The following is a 23,045-nucleotide window of genomic DNA, read 5'->3' as shown; positions in this document are numbered from 1 at the left end:
ACAATCAAGCTGGGGCATACTGGCCCAGTCCTCTAATCATCATAATCTAGCACTCAGGAAGGAGGCTGAGACAGAAGTGCCTTATTCCAGATCAACCTTTTTGTGACACCCTGCCTCAAAATTTAAGCTGGAACATTTTTAATCAACATTAAAAAGCTCATATGGCTCATATTGCATAAAGGCGCTTGCTTAGAATGCAAACAATCTGAGCTCAATCTCCAGAACCTATGGTAAAGGTAGGAGAGACAAACCTGACCCCAGAGGTGCTCGTGACTTCCACACCATACAAAGTGCTTCCCCTCACTAATAGCATCCCAAGAACTCAAAAATAAAAAAAAAAAAACCTTGAGAATTGATTTGAATGTTAACAGGCACTTGAACCCAGGAAGCAACAAACATGTAAAGCTTGACAATGTAGTTACAGATAGCTTTCTCCAGCGCTGTGAAGAATAATTCAACTTAACCTTTATGAGCATAACAAAAATGGAATTTAAGACAGCAGATAAGCATGAGAAAAGATAAGCCTCAAAGATTCAAAAAAAAAAAAAAAAAAACCAAAACAAGTCAAAAACACCACTACACAGGACAAACCTATCGGCCTGCATAGCCTGAACCACTACTTTGTGTACTTTAAGACAATCCCAGCACTTAACCAACACACAGCAGTTTCTAGCCCATAATGAAAACTACCTAAGAATTAAATACATTCCAGTCTTAATTTACAAATTAGCTTTAACATAAAAATCAGACTAAATCCTCAATATTTCTATGAGGTAGAAATCAGCATATCTTAGAAAAAAACATTTAGTAGGAATTGAAATGGTTCAAAAGACATCTTTTTTAGTGTTTTTGGAGATGAACTACCTTATCAGAAACCAATTCTCACTAGTTGTGTGACTGAACAAACAAGTCAAAAGTCAACTTCTGTGTCTGTTACCTCATCCATAAAATGGGAGTATCTCACATGGCTGTTTTGAGGCCTACTACACAGAGACCCTATGTTAGGTCTTAGCTACCACAGAAACCTGAGTGGTATAAAAATGCAGTGGTTACCAGAGCAATCGAGAACTAGAAGGCCTGGGTTCTAGTCTCAACTCTGCTACATCAACAGCTGGATGAGGTTTTTGTTTCTTTTTTAAATTTAACAGTGACTTAATTCTTACTTCATAGTGAAGATGTCAACTGCACCTAATTTTCCACATTTGTTGTAAAAAAAAAATTACAAATTATTGTTTAAAAGTTATGAAACATTGCAAATACTTTAAAACAAAATTTTTGGCTTAGTTTATGTTTAGCTCTTTAATGTAAGTTCTGAAAGTTCCCCAAATATCTAACAGTCATTTTTTGCTTTAGAGCAGCAAAATTTCTTAAAGCTCCCAAAACAGATTTGAAATTCAGCTTTCAAAATGCCTGTTTAACAACAAGACCACACTAGAATTTGGTCCAAATAACAATACAACAAGAGAGTAAGTGTAAGGTTATCTGGTCTAAAAAACTGACTAAGCAAAAACATTAAGAATAATTATCTATGGAAAATTAAAAAAAAACCACCCAACAACTTGCTCCAATTGATTACTAAAGCTTACAGTGGTATAATACAAATTTTAATAAAATACAGAGAACAACAGGCATGTTAACACTTGCTGGGGGCAATCACAAGAATTCAAAACAGGGAGCAATAAAAACAACTCAAGACAATGGCTAACTGGCTCCTTAATTTTAGAGAAATGATGCCTTAAGAAAAAAAAAAGGCATCCTCTTTCTGAACTTTCAAAAACTATGCCTGCATCTGGGTGCCATTTTAGAAAAAGTCTCATGATTCTGACAATATATTGGGGGTTTCAAACAGGTAAGCTGGAAATATTCTACAGGTTGAATCAGTGATGTGGCATATAAATAGTTCTCTAATGTAGAAAGTTCACATATCAACACATAATTCTTCAAACTTAAAAGATTTGCTTTCTCTTGTTATTCCAGTATCTAGAAAAATTCCTGGTGTCAATTAGGCACATGGATAAACTAGATTGATTCTAACTCAAGTGTTTTCACTACAAATGTTCACAACTTAACCTACTACCTCTAGAGCTTTTAAGTCATTAAAATGGTGCCAGAGCAGCTGGGCATCACCTGTAAAACAAAAAGAACCTGTAAGGCCTTCCGTTAAAGTGTTTTACATTTATAAAAAAAAAAAGAAATCTATGGATCTGAATTATTTTCATTTGTACTGAATGTTATGGTCTCCGTATTAAGTATGCTGCAAAGCACAATAATCCATCTCTAATGTGAGATTCACCCTCAAAATGGTCAGTTAAGTAATTATTCTAAAGTTATCTATTCAAAGTCTTGAGTCCTAAGGTTTTCTCTCCTTTGCATTATCATCAAGAATACAAACAGTTCAGTTAGTGTTTTGCATAAAACTACAATGATTACACAGTGACGTCCTAAAAATCCCAAGATTTCAGCATCTGTATATTCAGGTAAGATTTTAACTTTCATGAAACTCTAGCCTTGCCAATTAAACCTAGCAAGTTATACATATTAACTAACTAGAAATAAAGTAGCACCAGACAGATCTACTGTAGTCAATCCAGATCCGGGCCCTTCTTTCCAGAGTCTAAAAACTATCCTACCAGAGCCCAAGTTTCTAACGCCAAACCTTCCTATTTTGTCTTCTATTAAGACGAGTTTATTCCACGACATTTTTTTCAAGTTAGCTGTAAATACTCCACCCTCTCGATTGTGCAAGAACCAAATACACCACACACACACACAAATTAAGAAGAGAAATTCAGTCTGAGAGTTTGAATTTAGGTTAAGTCTTGGAAGCAGAGGATCTTAGAACTCCCTACAACCAGATAAACGGTTAACGCTTAACACAGAACATTTTTCGTATTAATAGAAAAGGAGATGCCAGAAAGAACCCGAACCAGTTAAAGCAGCCGCCATCTTAAAATGCGGGATAGAAGTTAGAGCAAGAAAATGAGACTAAACCACCCGAGGTGGTGGTTCTGCTCACACTATACCTCTGAAAAAACCTTAGCTTCTTTCCAACTTAAACCGACAACTTATCAAATTATACTGGCCTGCTGAAACAAGCCTCCGTAAGGGTTCTAAGCAAAACAGTCGGTCCATCCAGTCTTCCTGCACTGTCAAACACCCCCACCCCCACCCCCCAGGGAGCTCTCTGAAGGCATTTACATCAGTTCCCGGTGCCTCAGATAAATAGCTTCGGGTGAAAGCTGCGACCACATAATACAGGAAGTGGCAACAGTGCCACCTCCTCCCAACCCCACTTGGTCTTGTGTAACTGCCCAGATTGGGTTAGGCTTCTGGGCAGACTTCGTCACTACCTTTTAGCAAACCGAGGTATGTTTATAATACCCTGACCCTCAGTAAATAAAGTTCGGAACAAAACGTTTTCTTATCTGTTTCGTTCCTTTCTTCCTAGAAGGTCTATAGCCACAGTACAGCTAAATAAGTTTTGAAGAACCAAGAATAGGAAGCAGTACTATGACATCTGCCCGAGGGCCTCTACACAATTCCACTTCCCAAACCGGACTAACTCTTCGTGAGGCCGAAAACCGAGGCGCCTAGAAGCCACGCTCCCTCGCCCAGATTCTAGTAAAATTCAGCCTAACATTTCGCTTGCCAAAAGCACTCAGTTCCCCCAACTTAAAGCTCATTTCATAAGGAACACCCGCGTTCGAGGCAGCCCAGGCCGAGAAAAGGTATCTTCAGAATTGTGTCCCATTCCCACACTTTTCTCTGGGGCCGAGTCTTCCTTTCTTCCCATGACCCCGTCCATACCATTTAGCCCCAACAATTTACCTTATTAATCCGTTTCAGCGCCATAGTCTGTGCTTTTCGCCGGGCTCCTCACTATCCCGATGTGTACTCAAAGGTCCGGCCAAAAGTCTTGATCAGCCCGGCGGCGAGGAAGGATTGTCTCTTCTCACACCGGCTCTGCCAGACACAGGCGCCTTTTGCAAAAACGGAGCAGATCAGCCACTGGCCCAGGCCTCGGAGAAAAACCCTGCCGATTCCAGCGCCCGGAAAACCGTCGCGATCCGGGCAGGGCGGGGTAGGTAGCAAAGCCACCAACTACTTCTCTCCGCGGTTCGCCCCGAGAGGGCGAGGGTGACGGGAAGAGCCGAGAAGAGGAGGTTACAAGTTTAACTTCCCGGCCTCTTGAAAAGGAAGAGAGAGCCCCGGGTGGGAGAGGAAGAGGCGGAGGAGAAAGGGGTGGGTGCGGGGCAGGGTCCAGAGCCGGGCAGAGGAGGAGCCGGGGCCTAGTCGGCGCTAGGCCGGCGTCACTAGGGCAAAGAAAGGCAAAGGGGGAGGGGAGCGGCAGGCTCCGGACCGGCGCCCGGCTCCTTTCGGTTTCTGCTCCAAAGGTCGGCGGGCTAGCAGAAGGCAATGGGACCCGTGGGTGCCGCCGTTCCCCCGCAGCTAGGGCTGGTTCTGGGTCGCCCCTGACACCACCACCTTACTCCCCGCCTCACAGCGCGCTGCTACGTGCGCGCGCCCAGCCACCTCCTCCTCCTCCTCCTCCTCCTCCACCACGCGCCCGGCGGCCGCGAAGCTCCGGCTCCGGCGCGAGGACGCGCCCATGTCTCCCCCCCACCCCCCCACCTCCCCCAGCCTCCAGCCGGGCCGCGGCCTCGCCGCCCGGCCGCCCGGCCGGCCTCCCCACCCCACCCCACCCAGCCCAGCCCCGAGGGCTGCCCCCCTCGGGCCGCCCCCCCCCCCAGCCCCCGGGGCGCCGCGCTGGCCCCGGCCGGTCGCCCTCCCCTTTCCCGAGCTGTCCACACCCACGCGTACACAAGAGGGGCCGGGGCCTCCCTCGAGCTGCGGCCTCGGCCTCCTCCCCGCGCGGCAGCTGGTGCCTCCCCGGCCCTACGGGGCTCACGCGCACGGCACAGCCACAAGATGTCCGCTCTGACGGAACTACTGCCAGCTGCCACGCTCCGCCCCTCCCCCCCACCCCCCGCCCGCCCGCCTATTCACCGCCGCGTATCCGTCCGCCAACGCCGCCGTCGCGAGCGCGGGGCGAGCCGAGGGGTTGTTGGAAGGGAGCGGTTTGCTGCCCTGGACCAGGCCGAGCGGACGCGGCCACCCTCTCTCTCTCTGCCGTCCTCCGGGCGGAACGGCACCGTCTTAACTAAACCGATCGGAGGTCGGACCGGGAGGGCGGGGGACGGAGGCGGGTCATGGGCTGGGGGGGGGGAAGGGAGGGTAGACGAGTGGCGGAAACCCTGAGACTCAGAGAAGCATCGAGAACCGGAAGGAGACCTTAGGAGGAAGGTAATGGAAGCGGCAGCTGCGCGGTGGAGGCCCCCACGCCCCTCCCTGCAGTGGCCCCCGGTTTCCTCACTTGGGATGGAGGCGGCGGATCTCGCGAGAACCTCGTGGCAGGCTAACCGGAGCTCCGGGGCTGCAATGACTTAAGGGCAGTTTTGTGCTCTCTTCCTGGCTGGGGCCCGCCCCCAAATCCGCAAGGTATCGCGAGATGCGCCGGGAACCCCAGGTTCTCGCTGGGCGGGTCTTGGGCGGAAAGCACCGCCCCTGAGTGCTTATGCTGGTGGGCGGGAGAGGAAATGGAATTCCCCAGGCTAGCCGGCGCGCGCGCTGACACGGCCCTCTCTCGGGCGGGCGTCCAATCGGGAATGGGCTGTGGGAGGGGCCGCCGGCCGGAGCGGGTTCCTGGTTTCCGGTGGCCCAGGTGATGGAGATTTCGTCCCGTGCTCCACCGAGAGGGTTAAGCAGCGGGAGGAGGCTCCCCTCAAATTAGGAACGGTAATTTAAAACAGACCCAGGCTGAGTGCCGATAGCACCGCCACGTGCGGGGTGCTGTGCGTTGCAAACCCTCAGGACCCAATCTGGGCCGCGGCCTGCAGGGGCCTGCGTTGGCATAGCCTTAACAATGCAGCTTAATTGTGATCGGATTGCATAGGGCCTTGGTCCCCCGACGTCAGGCAAAGTTAGGTGTGGAGCCTTAGAATCTTCTTTCTCCCGTTGCTGGCTCAGTCTTTGAACCCCAAAGTGGCAAAACATTAGGGAATCAGTCTGGATTAAACTCGGTGGGTGAGAGCTCTAAGTGTTTTTAATCTGTCGTGCTTAAGGTGTAGAGGGCCGTTTGTCATCTACTATATCCTTTGGTTAAAAACTAAGACTTTAATTTTTTGAAAGGCATTTAAAGGCAGAACGGATCAACCTACTTTAGGGTTTTCTAACACCCATGAATAACCCCACTTAAAGTGGAAATCCTTAAGGACTACATGGAAAAAAGTAGAATTTTGAAAACCTGTTGCAGACAATAGTCCCTAATTAAAATGATAAAAAGTGATGAAGGATCTAAGAATGAGGGTTTATATTGTGTGTATACGTACACATATATAGCTGCATATATACATATATATAAAATGTCACTAGAGCAATTAGTGGGATACAGCTGCTTCAACTAGTGCCCATAGGAATCACCTGTAGTTTAGTTTAAAATGCTGATTTTGATTTAGTAAGCCCGAGTAGGAGCCCGAGATGATACATTTACAACAAGCTCCCAAGTGATAGAGATTATTTGAACCATTTCTGAGTACTTACTTCATGCTCTCCTGGCCACCTCTGACACTTCCTCCTCCCTGAAAACAACCCATTGTTCTCTTCAGGCTAACCAGTTAAAGGAGAAGCAAAGCATTAGGCGTGGGGGTGGAGGGAGAAACCCAGATGGGAGTTCTCCTGACTGCTTTTTTCTATTTAGGATACTGGTCTGGTTCCACATCTTACAGCTTTGTTTCTTCCCCACCAAGCTAGATGAGTAATGCCTGCCCTCTCTCAGAGTTGCTGTGTTTCAGATGTCATAATATGAAAGGACACTGTACAGGTTATGTCAGTGTCTACTCTTTTATGATAACATACAAATAATGGGTCTCCCTGTGACAGTGTGTCACATACATATATGTCAGACATTGTTCTTGTTACCCCCTACACACACTGCTGCTCCTCCTTGCTATCAGCCACAGCTCAGACATTTAACTGAACTAATACGTGACTGTGAATATGAATTATATTGAAGTAATAATATAAATATAAAGAGAGATTATACTTATGAAAATTATGTACCAGGCACTGTTATTTTTACAGATAAGCACTTTCTTACAAATGAGGAAACTAGGACACAGATTGTTGTTATACCAAGGGGACAGACCGACTGAGTGGCAGAAGCGGAATTTGAATGCAGCTGTTTAACTGCAGAGTATTTACTGAATTTAGTTTTATAGAACAAGACGTTTTAGATTTGTATTTTTAATTGACATCTGAATCTGACTTTTTTTCCATTTGTTTTGTACTTTCAGAAGCTGGGGTGCAATGATTGGTGGGAAACACTGGACCCTACCAATCAGGAACTCTCAACATATAGGGAGGACAATGAAGAAGTTTCAAAGAAACCAATTCCTGTGCCCTAATCTAACAAGTTTCAACATAAAAGTGCACTGAAACTTCACTGCTATGCAACAAAGCACAGCATACTGGAACAAATATGCGGTCAGAGTTCTTGTGTCTAAAAATATGTGGGCGGTTCAGTAACGCTGTTGACCCTTCTCAAAACAATGTTTCATATGTAAGTACACATATTTAAATATACATATATTGAAATTCATACTCTAAAGACATTTGAAGTACAGTTAGCAGTTTTAAAGAAAAAGCAAACATGGTGTGAGTAAGTTTTATAGACACAATAAGATCAGGACTGGGGATATAGCTCAGTTGGTACAGTGTGTGTCTAGAACTCATGAAGCTCTAGGTTCAATTCCCTAGCACCTATAAACTGGATGGTAGCAGCATTCCTGTAACCCAGCACTTGGGGTTGGAGCAGGAGTGGATGTGGTAGAGTTTATCCTCACCTGTATCAAGCTCAAGGTCTGCTTGGGATATGTAAGATTCTTAACCCAAAAGAAATAAAAAATAAATACAGTAGGATCTAATAAGTTAATAAAGACCCAAATTTTGAAATAATGATAAAAGAGAATGATACTGCCAGTATTTATTAGAATTGTAATGTGGTGATACAAAGTTACACACATTGAAAAGTAGGTTTGGCTAACACTATGGTGTTTATCTCCTACATCATTAGTTGAAGAAATATAAATTTTTTCTTTACTGATTAGTAAAAAAACAAGATAAAATGTTTTAGCTGGACATGGTATTGAAGGCCTATAATCCCAGCCTTGGGAGCTAGAGGCAGAAGGATCAGGAATTCATGGCCATTCTCAGTTACATGAAGAGTTTGATGCCAAAGGCTGGAGAGATGGGTCAGAAGTTAAGAGCTCTTGTTGCTCTTCCAGAGGACCAGGTTCAATACAAAGATCTTCATGGTGGCTCAACCATCTGTAACTCCAGTTCCAGTGGATTTGATGCCTTCTGGCCTCCATGGGTACCAGGAATGCAAGTAATATATAAATACATGGAAGCAAAACACTCATACATTTTTTTTTTTTTTTTGGGTTTTTTGAGACAGGGTTTCTCTGTGTAGCTTTGCGCCTTTCCTGGAACTCACTCTGTAGTCCAGACTGGCCTCGAACTCACAGAAATCCGTCTGCCTCTGCCTCCCGAGTGCTAGGATTAAAGGCTTGCGCCACCACCGCCCGGCACATCTTTTTAAAGTTTGGGGCAAGAATGAGTTAAAACATGAAACCCTGTGTTAAAAGTGCCCTCAGGCAATACATATCATATACACAATAAAGTATAAGATTTTATATTAAAAGCTCATTTGCATATTCTGCAAATACATGATTTGGATCCCAAGTGAAACAAATATATTGCATAAAAATCCAATTAATTTTATATTCTCTGGTTTACAATATCATTACAGGAATTAATACTATTTGAGAAAATTGTCATTTGGCTGGGCATGGTATCACATTCCTGTAATCCCAGCACTGAGGAACCAGGGAAGGAGAGCTCCAGTTGGAGGTCAACCTGGGTTACATAATGACACTGTTTTGAAATAAAAGCTGTGTTTTCACGTTGAAAACGTCACTTTGACCTTAAATTGGTAGGGTTTGGGCTATAATTAGTCATTCACAAATCTTTGAGATAAAAAAGAATTAGTGTGTTGTTTTTTTTTCCTTACAGAAAACATACACACAAATGTTCATAGTAACTGTTAGTCAAGATACTCAAAAACAAATAACCCAGATACTTAGTGGTTGATTTGGGTGATGTATCTGTGGATCAAAATTGCACTAAACAGAGCAGAATGCTGGCATCTGGTGGCACACACCTGTAATCCCAGCGCCTAGGAAGCAAAGCAGGAGGATCATGAGTTAAGGTCAGCCTGGGTTGCTACTGAGTTCTAGGCCAGGCTAAATGAGGTATGGCAGAAATAAGTGGGAAGGAAAATGTTACAAGCCAATAAACTAAAAGTAAGCAGGGAAGCTTTTTTCTTTGCTTGGCATGAATTATTTTTTATTAATTCATGTGTGTGTGTGCATATACTTTTTATATATAAACACAAATATTTAGCAATTACCTTTCTTACTCTATCAGATTGTACAATAAGTATTAACACTTTATCAGTATTTTAAATACTATTTTATATCATAGTATTTAAGTTAGAAAAAAAGTAAACATCATTCAGAAACCTCTTCTGGGGAAGGGACAATGTTCCAACTATATGAAAATACTTGTGATGGCTAACTTTGACATGTTATGTGTCAGCTTGCCTGGGTAGAGGGATGCCCAGATGGTTGGTAAAACTTTTTTCCTGGTGTATCCATGAGATGTAATTGAAGAGATTACCCTTTGAATCAGTGGACTGAGACCAAAGAAGACTGCCCTCAAGGCAAACAAGAATTTTTCAATCCATTGAGATTTTGAATAAAATTAAATTTGCTTCTTGCTTATATCCATCTTCTCTGGACATCAATACTACTGGTTTTCTGACCTTTAGATTCACAATGAAGCTTTTATCGCATTCTCCTCTCTCGCCTCCAGGTCTTCAGACTTGGACTGAACTAGATCACTAGCTTTACTTGTTCATCATTTTATAAAAATAGCATATTTTGGGACTTTGTGGCCTTCATGATAGTGTCAGAGCCAATTCCAATGTTTCTTTGGAAAACCCTAATTAATGCATTCCTCTTTGCTGAAGCATGACAGGGCTTTTGCCTTAGAACACAGAAATTTGGTTTAATACTACTATAGTCACTTAGTTTCACAAAACTTAGTTAGCTTTTTTGTGTTTGTTAGCTTGGAATAAAGTCACTGTAACATTTCTATGTTTCAAAGGCATTCTGCCTTTCAATAAACATTTATTTAGAAGTACATTTTTTTTTCACAAATAAGACTTTTATTTGTCACTATTAAAAATCTGGAATTCAAACAGATTCTTGAACTGGTGGTTCATATCCATCAGCTGGTTCAACTTTAGCACCTGTCTCATCACCAGTAGCTTTTCCAGAACTACCACCTTCACCATGGAGCTCCATGAGTTTTCCCAATTCAAACTTGGGTTTCTACAGCATTTTTACTTTTCTAATGAAGACATCATGAAGAGGATAAATGGACTGGCAAGCCTTTTCTATGTCTTTCCCAGTGCTCTCTGAAATCAATTTATTAACCACTTCCTTCAAGTCATTTGTCTGCACTTCTCGGTTCATGATTTCCATCATCTTGTTCCGGATCTGGCGGACCTGCTGGTGCTGTGCACAAGAGGTCTTGTGTATCTGGTTGTTGCGTTTTTTAGTGAAACCAACACAGAACAGATGGAGCAAATAACCATCAGTTGTCTTGACATCCACATGAGCTTCAATCATGGTCTGCCACTTTTTGACCATGGAACACATTTTGTCCAGGGTAAGATCCATGCCATGGAAGTTAGACAGTTTTTGCCCTGAACATCCTTGGTAATTAGCTTGAATTTTCTAAACGCAACTTCGTCATTCCGTAGATCAGCAACCAACACACGACCCTTGAGGCCATCAGATGCGATTTTGGTTCCTTGAGTCCTCGTGACTAGTGTCTTTCCAATGTTTCTAATGAACATAGCTGGAGCTTTCACATCATACCAATCTTTCTTCGAAAATGGATCAACCACTTTCTTCTTGGCTCCCTTCTTGCCACCTTTCGTCAGGCGCTTGTTCTTGCCGACTGCCATGGTGCTGCAGAGAGAGCCAAAAGGCTAGAAGTACAATTTTTAAAAACAAGCTCAGGGGCTTGAGAAATGGTTCAGCAGTTAAGAGCACTGGCCTCTCTTCCAGAGATCTGGGTTCTCTTCCCAGCACCCACATTGTAGCTCACAACCATCTGTAACTCCAGATATAACCCAGGAGATCAAATGTCCTCTTCTGATTACCACAAGCACCAGAATGCATGTAGTACCTAGATACACATGTAGGGAAAGTACCTATACACACTAGAAACTAAAAACCACAAAACACCACCACGAATCCACTTATAATTCGAGACTGACCTCAAACTAAACTCGTAACCAGGCTGGCCTAAAAGTTGTGATTCTTCTGCTTCAGCTTATGGAGTGCTGAGATTACAGGGGTGTATCACCATGCCTAGCTTAGACCAAATGTTAACATAGTACAGATCTGTTGATAGAATAATTTGTCTTCTAACCAGAGCAGTGTAAGTGAAAAAGTGAGGCAGAGCTGGGAAAAGGAAACTTCATAGGCAATAGGAAAAAAACATTAAGTCTCAAGGTGACCTAGTAACTTTGGGAAGCGACAAGTGCTTTGGTTGTGTGTGTGCCCTTACATGCATACATGTACATGCACCATTGAAATAGATGACTAAATCTTGAGATCCTTTTATTCTGAAGTAGATGGGATAGAATAATTTTGTTTACATAAAAAGGCTTGATTGGATTTCATTCTCAAAAAAATAACTATGATAGCCATGTGGAGGATATATCAAGGTGTGATGGAAGAGTCTTTGAGAAGCCCACACCCATGCTTTCAGGTGTGTCTTTCTTAGGAGTACTTTGTTTTGTTTTATGTTTTTGGGAACAAGGTTTCTCTGTGTAACAGCCCCAGCTGTCCCAGAACTCAGTTTGTAGATCAGGCTGGCCTCGAACTCAGAGATTCACCTGCCTTTGCCTGAGTGCTGGGATTAAAGGCATGTGCCACTGCCACCCAGCAGGAGTACTTTCTTTTAACCCTTATGTTTATAATGTTAAATATAACCTGGGTTTGTAAGCCAAAGGAACACTTTCTTCTTTAAATTGTTTTTTGTCAAGGTATTTATTAAAGCAACAGAAATGAAGCTTTGATAGGTTCTAGTAAGGGGAAACTTTTTTAAAAAGTACTTAGTTCAGAATAAAGGAATTGCCTTTCCCTTATCTCCCCAATATGCCACAGCTGGAGTATTATATTTTTAATAGCTTTAAAGAAACATAACTGACATGTACAAATCATTGTTTAAAGCATAGAACTTAGTAACTTACATTTTTATATAGCAGTGGAAGTACCACCAAATAAAGTGAGCATTGACACAAGTTACTTTGTGCTTATATGTGTGTGTGTAAATTATTTCTCATTTCCCTTTTCAAAGGAAGCCACTGACCTGTTTTCTTTTTTTGTAGATTAGTTTGCATTTTCTTTTTAAAAATGCTTTCATGTCTTAAAATATTTATTTCGTGTCTGTGTGGGCATGTGTGCCACGCACGGTCAGAGAATTTTTGGGAGTCAGTTCTCTTTACCATGGTAGGCCCTGGAGATTGAGTTTAGGTTGTCAGACTTGGTGGCATCACTTTTACCTGCTGAGTCATCTTGTTATCCCTACTTTGCATTTTCTAGAATTTCATTTGCGGTCCACAGTATATCCTCTTTTCTGGCTTTTGTCACATAGTGTAGCTTTGAGCTTTACATGATGACAGAGCCCTCCAAACTTCATTGACTTAATGTCTATTAGGAACAATTAAAGCTGCAGTTACTGGAGAATTCAACTTCATAAAACTTTCTGCTACAGAATAAAGTTTCCAGTATCGACTTCTCATCTCAAGGTTCCTTAAGGTTGAGAAACTCATGTCTTACTACTAGATAAGAGGAAATGTTAACTCATTTCTAGGAACTCAAGTAAAAGTGTAAGACTTTTATTTAAGGTAGAACTAGAAAGGATGTTATTCGTAAACTTTTGCTGGGCATGAAAACAAAATAGGCCAATAAAATATCTCTGTATAACCAGAATTCTGTACAACCAAAAGTCAATTCATTTAAGGGAGTTAGAATAAAATGGCAAGGACAAAGCTAGGCCTGGTAATGCACAACTGTAATCCCAGCACTTAGGAGGCGGAGGAAAGAGGATCGGGAATTCAAAGCTAGTTTTGGTACATACTTTGAAACTAGCCTGGACTCCCAAGAGATCCTGTCTCAAACTCACATGGTAAGAGGCAGAAGATACACAAGGAAAGTTTGTTCCAACCCCCAAGCCTGCTTTTTAATGGATGAAGTGCTGCTACCCAGTTACCACTGAGCAGTTAGTGAGTTGCTATGCCAGCCTAGACACAACCACATAGACTTAGTGTAAAGATAGAACAACACCAAGAGAAATTAAATTTTTAAAGAGGAACAGAAACTATCTTACATTTTGTGTCTAAATGAAATGTGGTTATGTATTATGTCCCCCAATATACTGTGTCTCCCAATAAAATTTACCTGAGGATCAGAGGAAAAAGATAGCCACTATATTAACATAGAAGGCAGGCAATGAATGGTAGCACATGCCTTTAATCCTATCACTTGGGAGACAGGGATCTGTCTGGATCTCTGTGAGTTCAAGACCACACTGGGGAACAGGGCCAAGCATGGTAACACAGGCCTTTAATCACAGCACTAACCATAGAGGTCTGTACAGACAGACAGGAAATGACAGAGCTGGGCAGGAAGAGGAAGTGATGTAGCTGGGCTGAGAGAGCCAATGAGAGAACAGAACAAAGGAATATAGGCATAGGTATACAGGAAGCAGGTCTCTCTTTGGAAGCTGCAGTTGGTGAGGTGAGGTTAGCTGTGGCTTTCCCTATTCCTCTGATCTCTCAGGTTCTAACCCCGATTTCTGGCTCCATGTCTTTTATTTAATAAGACCATTTAGTGATTCATCTACAATGAAAGGCATAGACATTTAAAAGAAACACATCGTGCATATGATTTTTTAAATTATAAACTTTATTTAGTTCATGCTTCCCAAAGCTAGGAAATGCAAGATCGATGGGACACATCTGGTGAAAGATCTTCCTTTATCATAACATGGTGGAAAGACCAGCAAGCACATGTAAGACCAGGAGACAAGGCCAGAGGAGTACAAACTTACAAATCCCCTTTTTTGAGAACCAATGCACTCACTGGATGCTATTAATCTATTCCTGAAGGCAAAGATGGTCCCATGGTCTAATCTTATTAGACCCTGTCTTTCAATGACTGCTGCATTGGGGATTGTTTACAATATAAGAACTTTGGAGACATATTCAAATGTGTAGGCACAGAGAACCCACACTTTATGTGTTGTGATTCTAGGGAAGCGGGTCTGGCCTTCAGGAGATCCTTCATGCATAGACGCCATAGATGGCAAGTATTGCAGATAATCCATAGATACTGATAAACTATTTCATTTAGAAATTATATTGGGGAGAACAACTTACCAAACAGGATAAGGCAAAGTCGTGGTAGAGTTCTGGAAGGCTGATGTCCTGTCCCACGCTGTTCCTGTCGCCTGAGTCAGTCCACACCATCTAAGCCCATGAGGGAGAGAAGGGGCCATGTATACGTGCAGCTTAAGCTAGCCCTGAGGTCATGCCCTAGGGGCTGGTGCTTCAAGGTCATAGATGGAACAGGTACCCACTATATTTCTCCCCTTTTGACTAAATAATAAAGTTCTAACAGGTATACGCACCCCTCAGCTTAAACTAGCCCTGAGGCCTCACGGCGGGGGGGGGGGGGGGGGGGGGGGGGGGGGGGGGGATGATGCTTCAAGGTCATAGGTGGAACAGGTACACACTACAGGCAGGAGTACAGTAGGACCCTCACTTAACTAGTTATACAAGTTGAAACAATGATATTCTGAAGCCCTTTCCCTCAAAGTGAAAGAGATTTTTTTTTTCTGTTCTCATGGGGTCTTTTCCCCTTGAGTTGGGATAAACTCTGTAATGCCTATGACCAGTAGAATACAGTAAAAAATGATGCTCTTCCATGACCAGACACTAAAAAGCTATGAGCCCCTACTAAGGCCAGGGGAGTGTCACTATGCTGGAGCGACTACTCTTCTGACACACTACACAGGTGAATGAAGCCATCTTGGGGTCTCAAGCCTAGGCTATCACTGAGTACCACTAGAGAGCTTCAAACAATGACACAAGGAACAGAAGTCATCCATGTGAGCCCTACCTAAATTCCAGACCCAACTTCTGAGCTATAGACATCCTAAGCTAATAGTGGTGACAACTAACATGATACATATGAAGAATAGCAGCTAGGGAAGGACCTAGAACATCTTTTTTATTCAACAACTACATGTAAGTTGATGCACTCCCCTTGGACCACTCACCAACCCATCTTCTCACCTTCATGATCTTTTCCTAGCAAATGTTCAATTCTACAAAACAGACCAGAGTAAGTGAAGTGTGTGTGTGAATTTTTGTTGTTTTTAAGTGAGAGAATATAGATCCTCTTGGAGATAGCATCTTTTGAAGAATTTAAAAATTTGTGAAGAGTAAATAATCTCACATTGAAAATACCTAAGAATATATTAATATATTATTAACTAACTGTCTGCTGGACATTTCTTCAATTAAAATTAAACCACTGTTTATTCTTTAACCCTAGTCTTGGTTTTCAAAAATCATTTCCTATCCTGACTGACCTGCTTAGGGTGAATATCTTTTTCTAGTCATTAAGACTCAACATATTAATCTCTGTCTTTCATATTTTTCCTTCATCTCCAATGAACACTGCATTTTAAGTTTTATAATGTATTTTTCACCACTAATGACAACTCCATAGGTTAAGCAGAAGTGGTTAATATTTCATCCAAATAGTTTAGGACCTATGAGGTGACTAGTTGTAAATAAGGAAGCAGCATCGGACAGGTTAAATGACTTAGCAGAGGTGACAGGATCCGTGTAATGACCAGTCCTGTGACTCCAACTTCAGCATTCTTTGCATTCTCTATGGTGACTCTCATCAACTCATATTTGATCCATTACTATAGATGCCTCTTGGGCTTCTGTCTCTTCTCTTCCTTCTCACGTCTGTTTTTGCGTATCACCACCATATAAAGCATGGCTTTCATTACAATGTTGCACAATGAAGTTTTCAATGTTGTGTTATTGTATAGAAAATTATCAGAGGCCAGCATGTGTGTAATGGCAGTACTTCCAGCACTCCAGAGGCAGAGGCAGGAGTGCTCTAGTTTGAGGCCAACCCGAGCTACCTAGAGTGAGACTCTGTGTGTGTGTGTGTGTGTGTGTGTGTGTGTGTGTGTGTGTGTGTGTGTGTGTGAGAGAGAGAGAGAGAGAGAGAGAGAGAGAGAGAGAGAGAGAGAGAGAGAGAGAAACAGAGACAGACAGAGACAGACAGAAAACAGATGGGATTCTTTAGGTTCTACTTTCTGATAGTGAAGAACTAAGTTTTGCTCATACTTTTGTTGCAAACAATGAGAAAAGCTAAGGCAAAATAAAACAAGCATACCTGTTTTAATGGCATTGGGAAGCTACCAAATTAGTGAAGACTGCAAGAGTTTATTCAAGAGTATTACAAACAGGAAGAATCAGAACTAAGCCCCAATAATTGAAGCTTTTTCCAGAAAGCCATCTGGCTCTTCTACAAGCACCTGGAAGACAAAGTAGAGCTTGCCACAAGTTCACAGGACTGAGTAGGAAGTGGTATTTATGTGAAATTCAGAATTCATCAACTTCAAGCTTTCAGTTAGTATACGTAATCTAAGAACCCAAGTGATATAAAAATAGATCAGGATTTGTAGAGCCTGAATCATTTTAGGCCCCAACTAAATTCTGGTAGGCTTAGTGTGCTAATGGCCTTAGTCTAGCCTCACACATGGTAGAGAAGAAAAATAAAATAATCTATTTTCTAGATCCCACTTTTCAGCTGATCATATTGTCTACATTCCCAGGCATAGCTGCTTTTGTTTACTGTACATGCTAATATTCTCTCACTCTGCCAACAAGTAAGTTGAATAGAATTCTTTACTAAGGTAGGGTGACTGAAACATGTGCTGCTGTAAGATCTGAGTCCTAGTCAAGCCCCTTAGGTGATTACTCCATTTCTCACCCCCCTCACCCATACACACATACCTATATATTAGTGGACTAGTAGGCCATGCCAGAGCATACAGAGAAGAATCTTAATGAAAAATCCTATGTTCCAATACTATTTATTCCATTGAGTAGCAGCAATCCAAATTCCTTCTGTTAACTGGTATCACTTACTCCTACCAGGAGACTGCTGCTCCCTTTCTCTACCTTTTGGTTTCATGTTGTAAGAAGCCCAAACTTGGGACTGGCGAGATGGCTCAGCTGATAAAGACCCACATAAAAAGCCTGGTGTGATATGTGTCTGTAATCCCAGTGCTGAGAGTGTGAGACAGATTTCTAAAGCTCATTGCCCAGCCAGCCTATCCAAATCCATGAGCCCTAGGTTCAGTGAGAGACTATCTCAAAAATAGAATGAAGAGGAATTGGGAGAAACCCAAAGTTGACCTCTATCCTCTACATGTAACACACACACACACACACACACACCCATGCACGCATGCATGCAGATTCACAGGAACATGTATACACAACACACACACAGCCCAAAGTTGCCAATAAGTAGTATCTGTCTCATTCATTGAAGCCATGCTTCCTGGGAAGCATTCTTCCGTTTCATATTTGACCTACTTTCATAGTGACCTCCAAAGTCACAGGAACCTAAAAGTTCTACCAGTGAGTTAATTAGGTCTAATAGAATCACCAATAAAATGCACATAGGAGCACACTAAAAAATACATACAAAAATATTCCTAGCAGCATGCCTTCAACCAAACAGTGGAAACATATCCAAAAACCATTAACAACAAAATGGATAAATTGTGATATACTGATAGAATAATATGTAACAGTGAAATAAATGTACAACTGCTACAAGTAACATGGCTAGATCTCACAATGTTAAGTAAAGCCACAGAATATACTGTGTATAATTCAATTTACATAAAGGTTAAGTATTAGTAAATACAAGGTTTTGTTTTAGAGTTCAGAATATAGTGACACTTGGGGACAGACAAGTAATAATTAAGAGACAATAATATAGTTGTGTATGTTGTGGTTATATAATTACCTTTTTTATGATGCCATTAGTGCAGAGCAATTTGTATATTTTTCTGTATGTATGCCATGGTTGCATTAAAAGTTTATTTAAAATATTCATATAGGGGCTGGAGAGATTGTAGATACAAATATTTCTTGATATCTGCATAAGGATCTCATAAGCATTTTATACTTACCAAAATCTTAAATGTTCAATAGACATACCAAGTCTTGATATATTATGGATTACAATACTCAGGCACCCATTATCATGTAAAAATCAAAAGGAAAGCTGGTATATGCATAATCCTAGCACTTGGGAGGCAAAGGTAGGAGTGATTTTGAAGTTGACTTGGGCTACATAAGACTCTGTCTCAGGTAGTTTTTTGCTGTTTTTTAAAGATAACACATTAGTATTAATAAAATCAGAATTGGTTGAGTACTATGTGATTAAGTAGATAAGCATGTCACTTCTCTTTAGAGCATATTTTCAGGTGTTGTTTTATGAATACCCAATGTACTAGAGTTCTATAGAGGAACAGACTTATGAGTGAATGAATATCTATCATCTATCTACCTCTCATCTTTCTAGCTAAATGTCTTTATCTAGCATAGCTCTCTATCATCTATCTGTCTATCTATAGGGGACTTCTCAGAATGACTGACAGGCTGTGGTCCAGCTAATCCAACAGTGGCTGTCTACCATTGGAAGGTCCAGGAATCCAGCAGTTGTGTAGCAGGAATCTTAAAAGTTCTTATTAATAAAAATCAAACCTGAGCCAGGTATTGGGGTATACACTAGAAGATCAGAGAGACAGAACAAGCCACAGCTTCCTCACCTGGCCAATTCTTCAGGTGATCCTGTTTCCTCAGACTGGAAGCCTCTGTGTCCTCATATCCGAATGGCGCTCAGCTGAACTGTGCTGCTAGAAGCCTGAAAGCTTAACCAGCCAAATGCTTAACCAGGCCAAATGCTTCTAGTTTCTGGTCCTCACGTCTTACATACCTTTCTGCTTTCTACCACCACTCCCTGGGATTAAAGCCTCACTTTCTGAGATTAAAGGCATGTGTCACCATGCCAGACCATTTCCAATGTGGCCTTGAACTCACAGAGATCCAGAGGGATTTCTACCTCTGGAGTGCTAGGATTAAAGGTGTGAGTGCCACCATTTTCTAGCCTTTGTATCTAGTGGCTGTTCTCTCTCTGACCCCAGATAAGTTTATTAGGGTGCACAATATTTTGGGGAACACAATACCACCACACAGTTGTTCAGTCCACAAAGCCGGATGCCTTAGCTGGGCTTTAGTCTATACCAGAATCCCAAAGTAGGCTCCAATGCCAGTCAAGGAATGGACTTGCCAGGGAGAGTGAAAGCAAGTAGGCAAAAAGAGTAAGCTTCCTTCTTATATAGGCTGCCAGCAGAAGGTGTGACCCAGATTAAAGGTAGATCTTCCCACTTCAAAAGATCTGGATTAAAGTTGGGTCTTCTCATTTAAAATTATTTAAGGAAAAAAATCCATCACAGGTGTACCCAGTAGGGTTTTAATTTCAGATATAGTCTAGTTGACAGCCAAGAAATAACCATCACACCCAAGAAAGCAGGATTGTTGAAATGAAAAAGAATAAAATGGAATTTGTGGTGTATGGACTACCTAGGACCATTTAGAAAAAAGAAATAAGGGGCTGGACAGGTGCTCAGTGGTTAAGAGCACTAGCTGCTCTACAGAGGACCTGGATTTAATTCCCAGAACCCACATAGTAGTTCACAACAGTCTGTGACTCCAATCCCAAGGCATCTTCTAGTCTTCATAGTTATTGGGCATGCATGTGGTGCATAGACATACATCCAGGCAAAACACCCACACACTAAAAAAATATTTAAAAAGAAAAGACAGTGAAACAGGATATAAATCTTGAAGGGAATCTAAGAAAATATCCCCAATAAGGATCTTATAGTTGGTAGGATCAAGAGCATGTTTGTAATTTTTTTTATATTTTATGTATGAGTGTTTTGTATATGTACCTGCATTCCAGAAGAGGGCATCAGATCCTACTATAGATAGTTGTGAGTCACCATGGGGTTGCTGGGAACTGAACTCAAGACCTCTAGAAGTGCTCCTAACCGCTGAACCATCTCTCTAGCCCCACATCTTCATAAATTTTTTAAAAACATTTAAGTGTATGAGTGTTTTGCCTGCATATATGTCTATGTACTCTGTGTATCCCTGATACTTGCAGAGGTAAGAAGAGGATCTCAGATCACCTGTGACGGAAGTTATGGATGGCTGTAAGCTATCATGTGGCTGCTAGGAACTGAATCTGGGTCCTCTTCAAGAGCAGCAAGTGCTCTTAACTGCTAAGCCATCTTTCCAGGCCCAGGACTATCTTAGCATAGCTCTTGCCATGCAACAGGAGTAGCTAATATATGATCCATATTTTTCTAGATTTCAAGGCAAAGTTTTAGCCATACAAGTGTCCATCAAAAAATATCAAATCAGTATCTAAAAATACTGCTAAGGGGAAGCTAATCACACACACACACACACACACACACACACACACACACACACACACACATACTCCACATAAAAAAAGTGTAATTCCTTTTATATGAAGTTCAAAAACATACAAAACAGTTGCAATGGTAGTACTGCAAGTGTGGATATAAAGAATACAAAGAGTCTCTCTGGGTATTAGGCATAGCCTATATGTTGACAACGGTACTGAGTATAATGAATTGTAATCTAGCACTTGACCCTCTTATTGTACTTCTAAGAGAGGTATCTACTTTTTATCCTATATGAAAAACTGTAGAGGCCTTAAGAATGCCATTCAACAAAGCACACTTTGCCTTTGTCAAAGTGAATTGAAATAAATATCCAATGTCTTCTCTCAAATGTTCTTCAAATTACTCTACTTCCAACTTAACCCGCTACCTCAATCATTTCCACAAGGATGGTACACCTGATCAGCAGAGGTTCAAGATAATAATAGACAGTTCAGAGGGCAAGAATGCTTAAATTCCACCCTTTTAAGACAAACAACTTCAGGTCCTTTTTTTCCTTCAGACAAAAAAAATAAAATAAAATAAAGAAAAAGCACTGGCATTTTAATAATGTGTATCATTTATGTTCCTATACCATAGCTCATGAACACTTATCTATATCCAAACACCTGCAATTTCCATTATACTTGAACAATCTAATCTGGTTAAAAATGATAGGAAGTCATTTTTTTTTAACAAGGTTTTCATTACCTGCTACTTTTTAGTGTTTTGGTGAAAGATGATCAGAGATTAAATTTAAACAGTTCAAAGGACGGTTTAGTATTTCCCACTTTAAAATACCAATAAAAAATAAAACATTGATTACAACATGATGTTCTATTGGCATACCAAATACGGTATGCTGTAGAACACTAAAGTTCTGATACTTTTACCAGGTACTCGATCTACTCTCTCAGGTCCCTAGTCCTTGTGATAAGTTGAAAAAATTTAGACAAGACACAGGGTAGTGGGGAAGACAGATTGTATTGAATGGTAAAGTAGGGCACTCACAAAGGGTGAAAGTGGACAGCGACCAAAGGGAACGTTTTCAAGAGGTGACAGTGGACAATAGCTAAAGAAACTATGGTGCTGCAATATGTTTTAAAAGTAGGCTTTGGACTATTTAAGTTTCTAAGTTTCTTGAACAGTTTCCCTAGGGCTTATTTTCCTGACAGTTCATCTGGACGAACTCTTAATGGAGGGGAACAATGGTTATATCCTTTGTTCTTAGAAGAAAGCCCTCCACCTCAGCATCAGATAGCAAACATAAGATCTTTGGGTCAGTTTAGAATGTCATGTTTTCACCAAGGTCAGAAATGTGATTCAGATCCCACTCTTTGTGACCAGAAATCAAAGTTGCAGTTCCAGTTGCTAGTACTGTAAGGGGCAGATTGAATGAGGGGTCCGTCTTCAGTGACGTCTTCAAGCCTGCTGGTCTAATTAGCTTACCCAACAGTAGTCTTCTTGGTCCAAAGGAGCCCTTAACCTCACAACAAATGCATTACTTTGGTTATTCTGACTTCAGCCAAAAAAAGTAAAACTTCACAAATACTTTTACATTTTAGAAGATGCAAGTCTTTGTAACAAAGAAACTCCACAAGACCGGCGCGGTAATCCCAGCATTTGGAAGCTCTAGATAATCAGCTTCCTGACCTTGAAGTCAGCCTAGGTTACGTGACCGTCTCAAAAACCAAACAAAAGGTAAACTCTCATTTTTTCTTTAAACAGAACACTTCCCTGAAGCGTTTTAGTTAACTCACCTTCAGAAGGAACTGAAAAACGAAATCTAACCACGGACTATTATAACTTGTCACAGTAGCCGAAAGGAAAAAAAGAAGCGTCAGGATACTTGAGCAGGACTGACTAAAGTTGCGGAGTAAAAAAAAAAAAAAAAAAATCACTAGGTAGTTCTCGTTTTGGGTTCCCTTTAAAACCCGGCTTACACGGAGGGTGAAGCGGCGGGCCCGGGCACTGCAGGGTTGGGGTGCTCTCGCTGAGCTTGCATCGCCGGGCCCGGGGCGGGGTCCGCAGCCAGCTGACCAGCCGTGACCGAGGGGCCGCGCCAAGCAGAGGAGCCGGGAGACGCTCACTTGGGGAAGGCGGCTTCCGGGGAGAAAGCCCCGTCCCTCGGCCCTGCCCGGCGCGGGGCGCCCAGGCCAGGCCGGGCTCCGCACGCGCTCCGCAGCGCGCACGTC

General features: G+C 42.0%; 1 protein-coding gene and 1 pseudogene across 4 annotated transcripts in view; both read right to left on the bottom strand.

Annotated features, from left to right (window-relative positions):
• The window catches only part of Ube2d3 (ubiquitin conjugating enzyme E2 D3), a 30,204-nt gene extending 24,691 nt beyond the window's left edge, over positions 1-5,513 (bottom strand). The window contains exons 1-2 of one of the 4 annotated variants that reach the window (XM_052730131.1): positions 5,375-5,513; positions 3,829-3,980 (exon numbers count right to left, since the gene is read on the bottom strand). In XM_052730131.1, the coding sequence (XP_052586091.1) occupies positions 3,829-3,852 (24 nt within the window). In that variant the 5' untranslated portion in view covers positions 3,853-3,980; positions 5,375-5,513. Of the gene's footprint in view, positions 1-3,828; positions 3,981-4,821; positions 4,956-5,007; positions 5,224-5,292 lie in introns of those variants that run through there. The other 3 variants (XM_052730132.1, XM_052730130.1, XM_052730129.1) reach the window with 3 other exon arrangements.
• Positions 5,514-8,026: 2,513 nt separating this feature from the next.
• Positions 8,027-23,040, bottom strand: LOC128105178 (40S ribosomal protein S3a-like; annotated as a pseudogene).
• Between the last annotated feature and the right edge of the window lie 5 nt (positions 23,041-23,045).

The sequence above is a fragment of the Peromyscus californicus genome, unplaced genomic scaffold (assembly GCF_007827085.1).
Source record: "Peromyscus californicus insignis strain IS unplaced genomic scaffold, ASM782708v3 Scaffold_9__1_contigs__length_137607984, whole genome shotgun sequence".
NCBI classification, from domain to species: Eukaryota; Metazoa; Chordata; class Mammalia; order Rodentia; family Cricetidae; genus Peromyscus; species Peromyscus californicus.
This window is presented reverse-complemented; position numbering and strand designations above follow the sequence as displayed.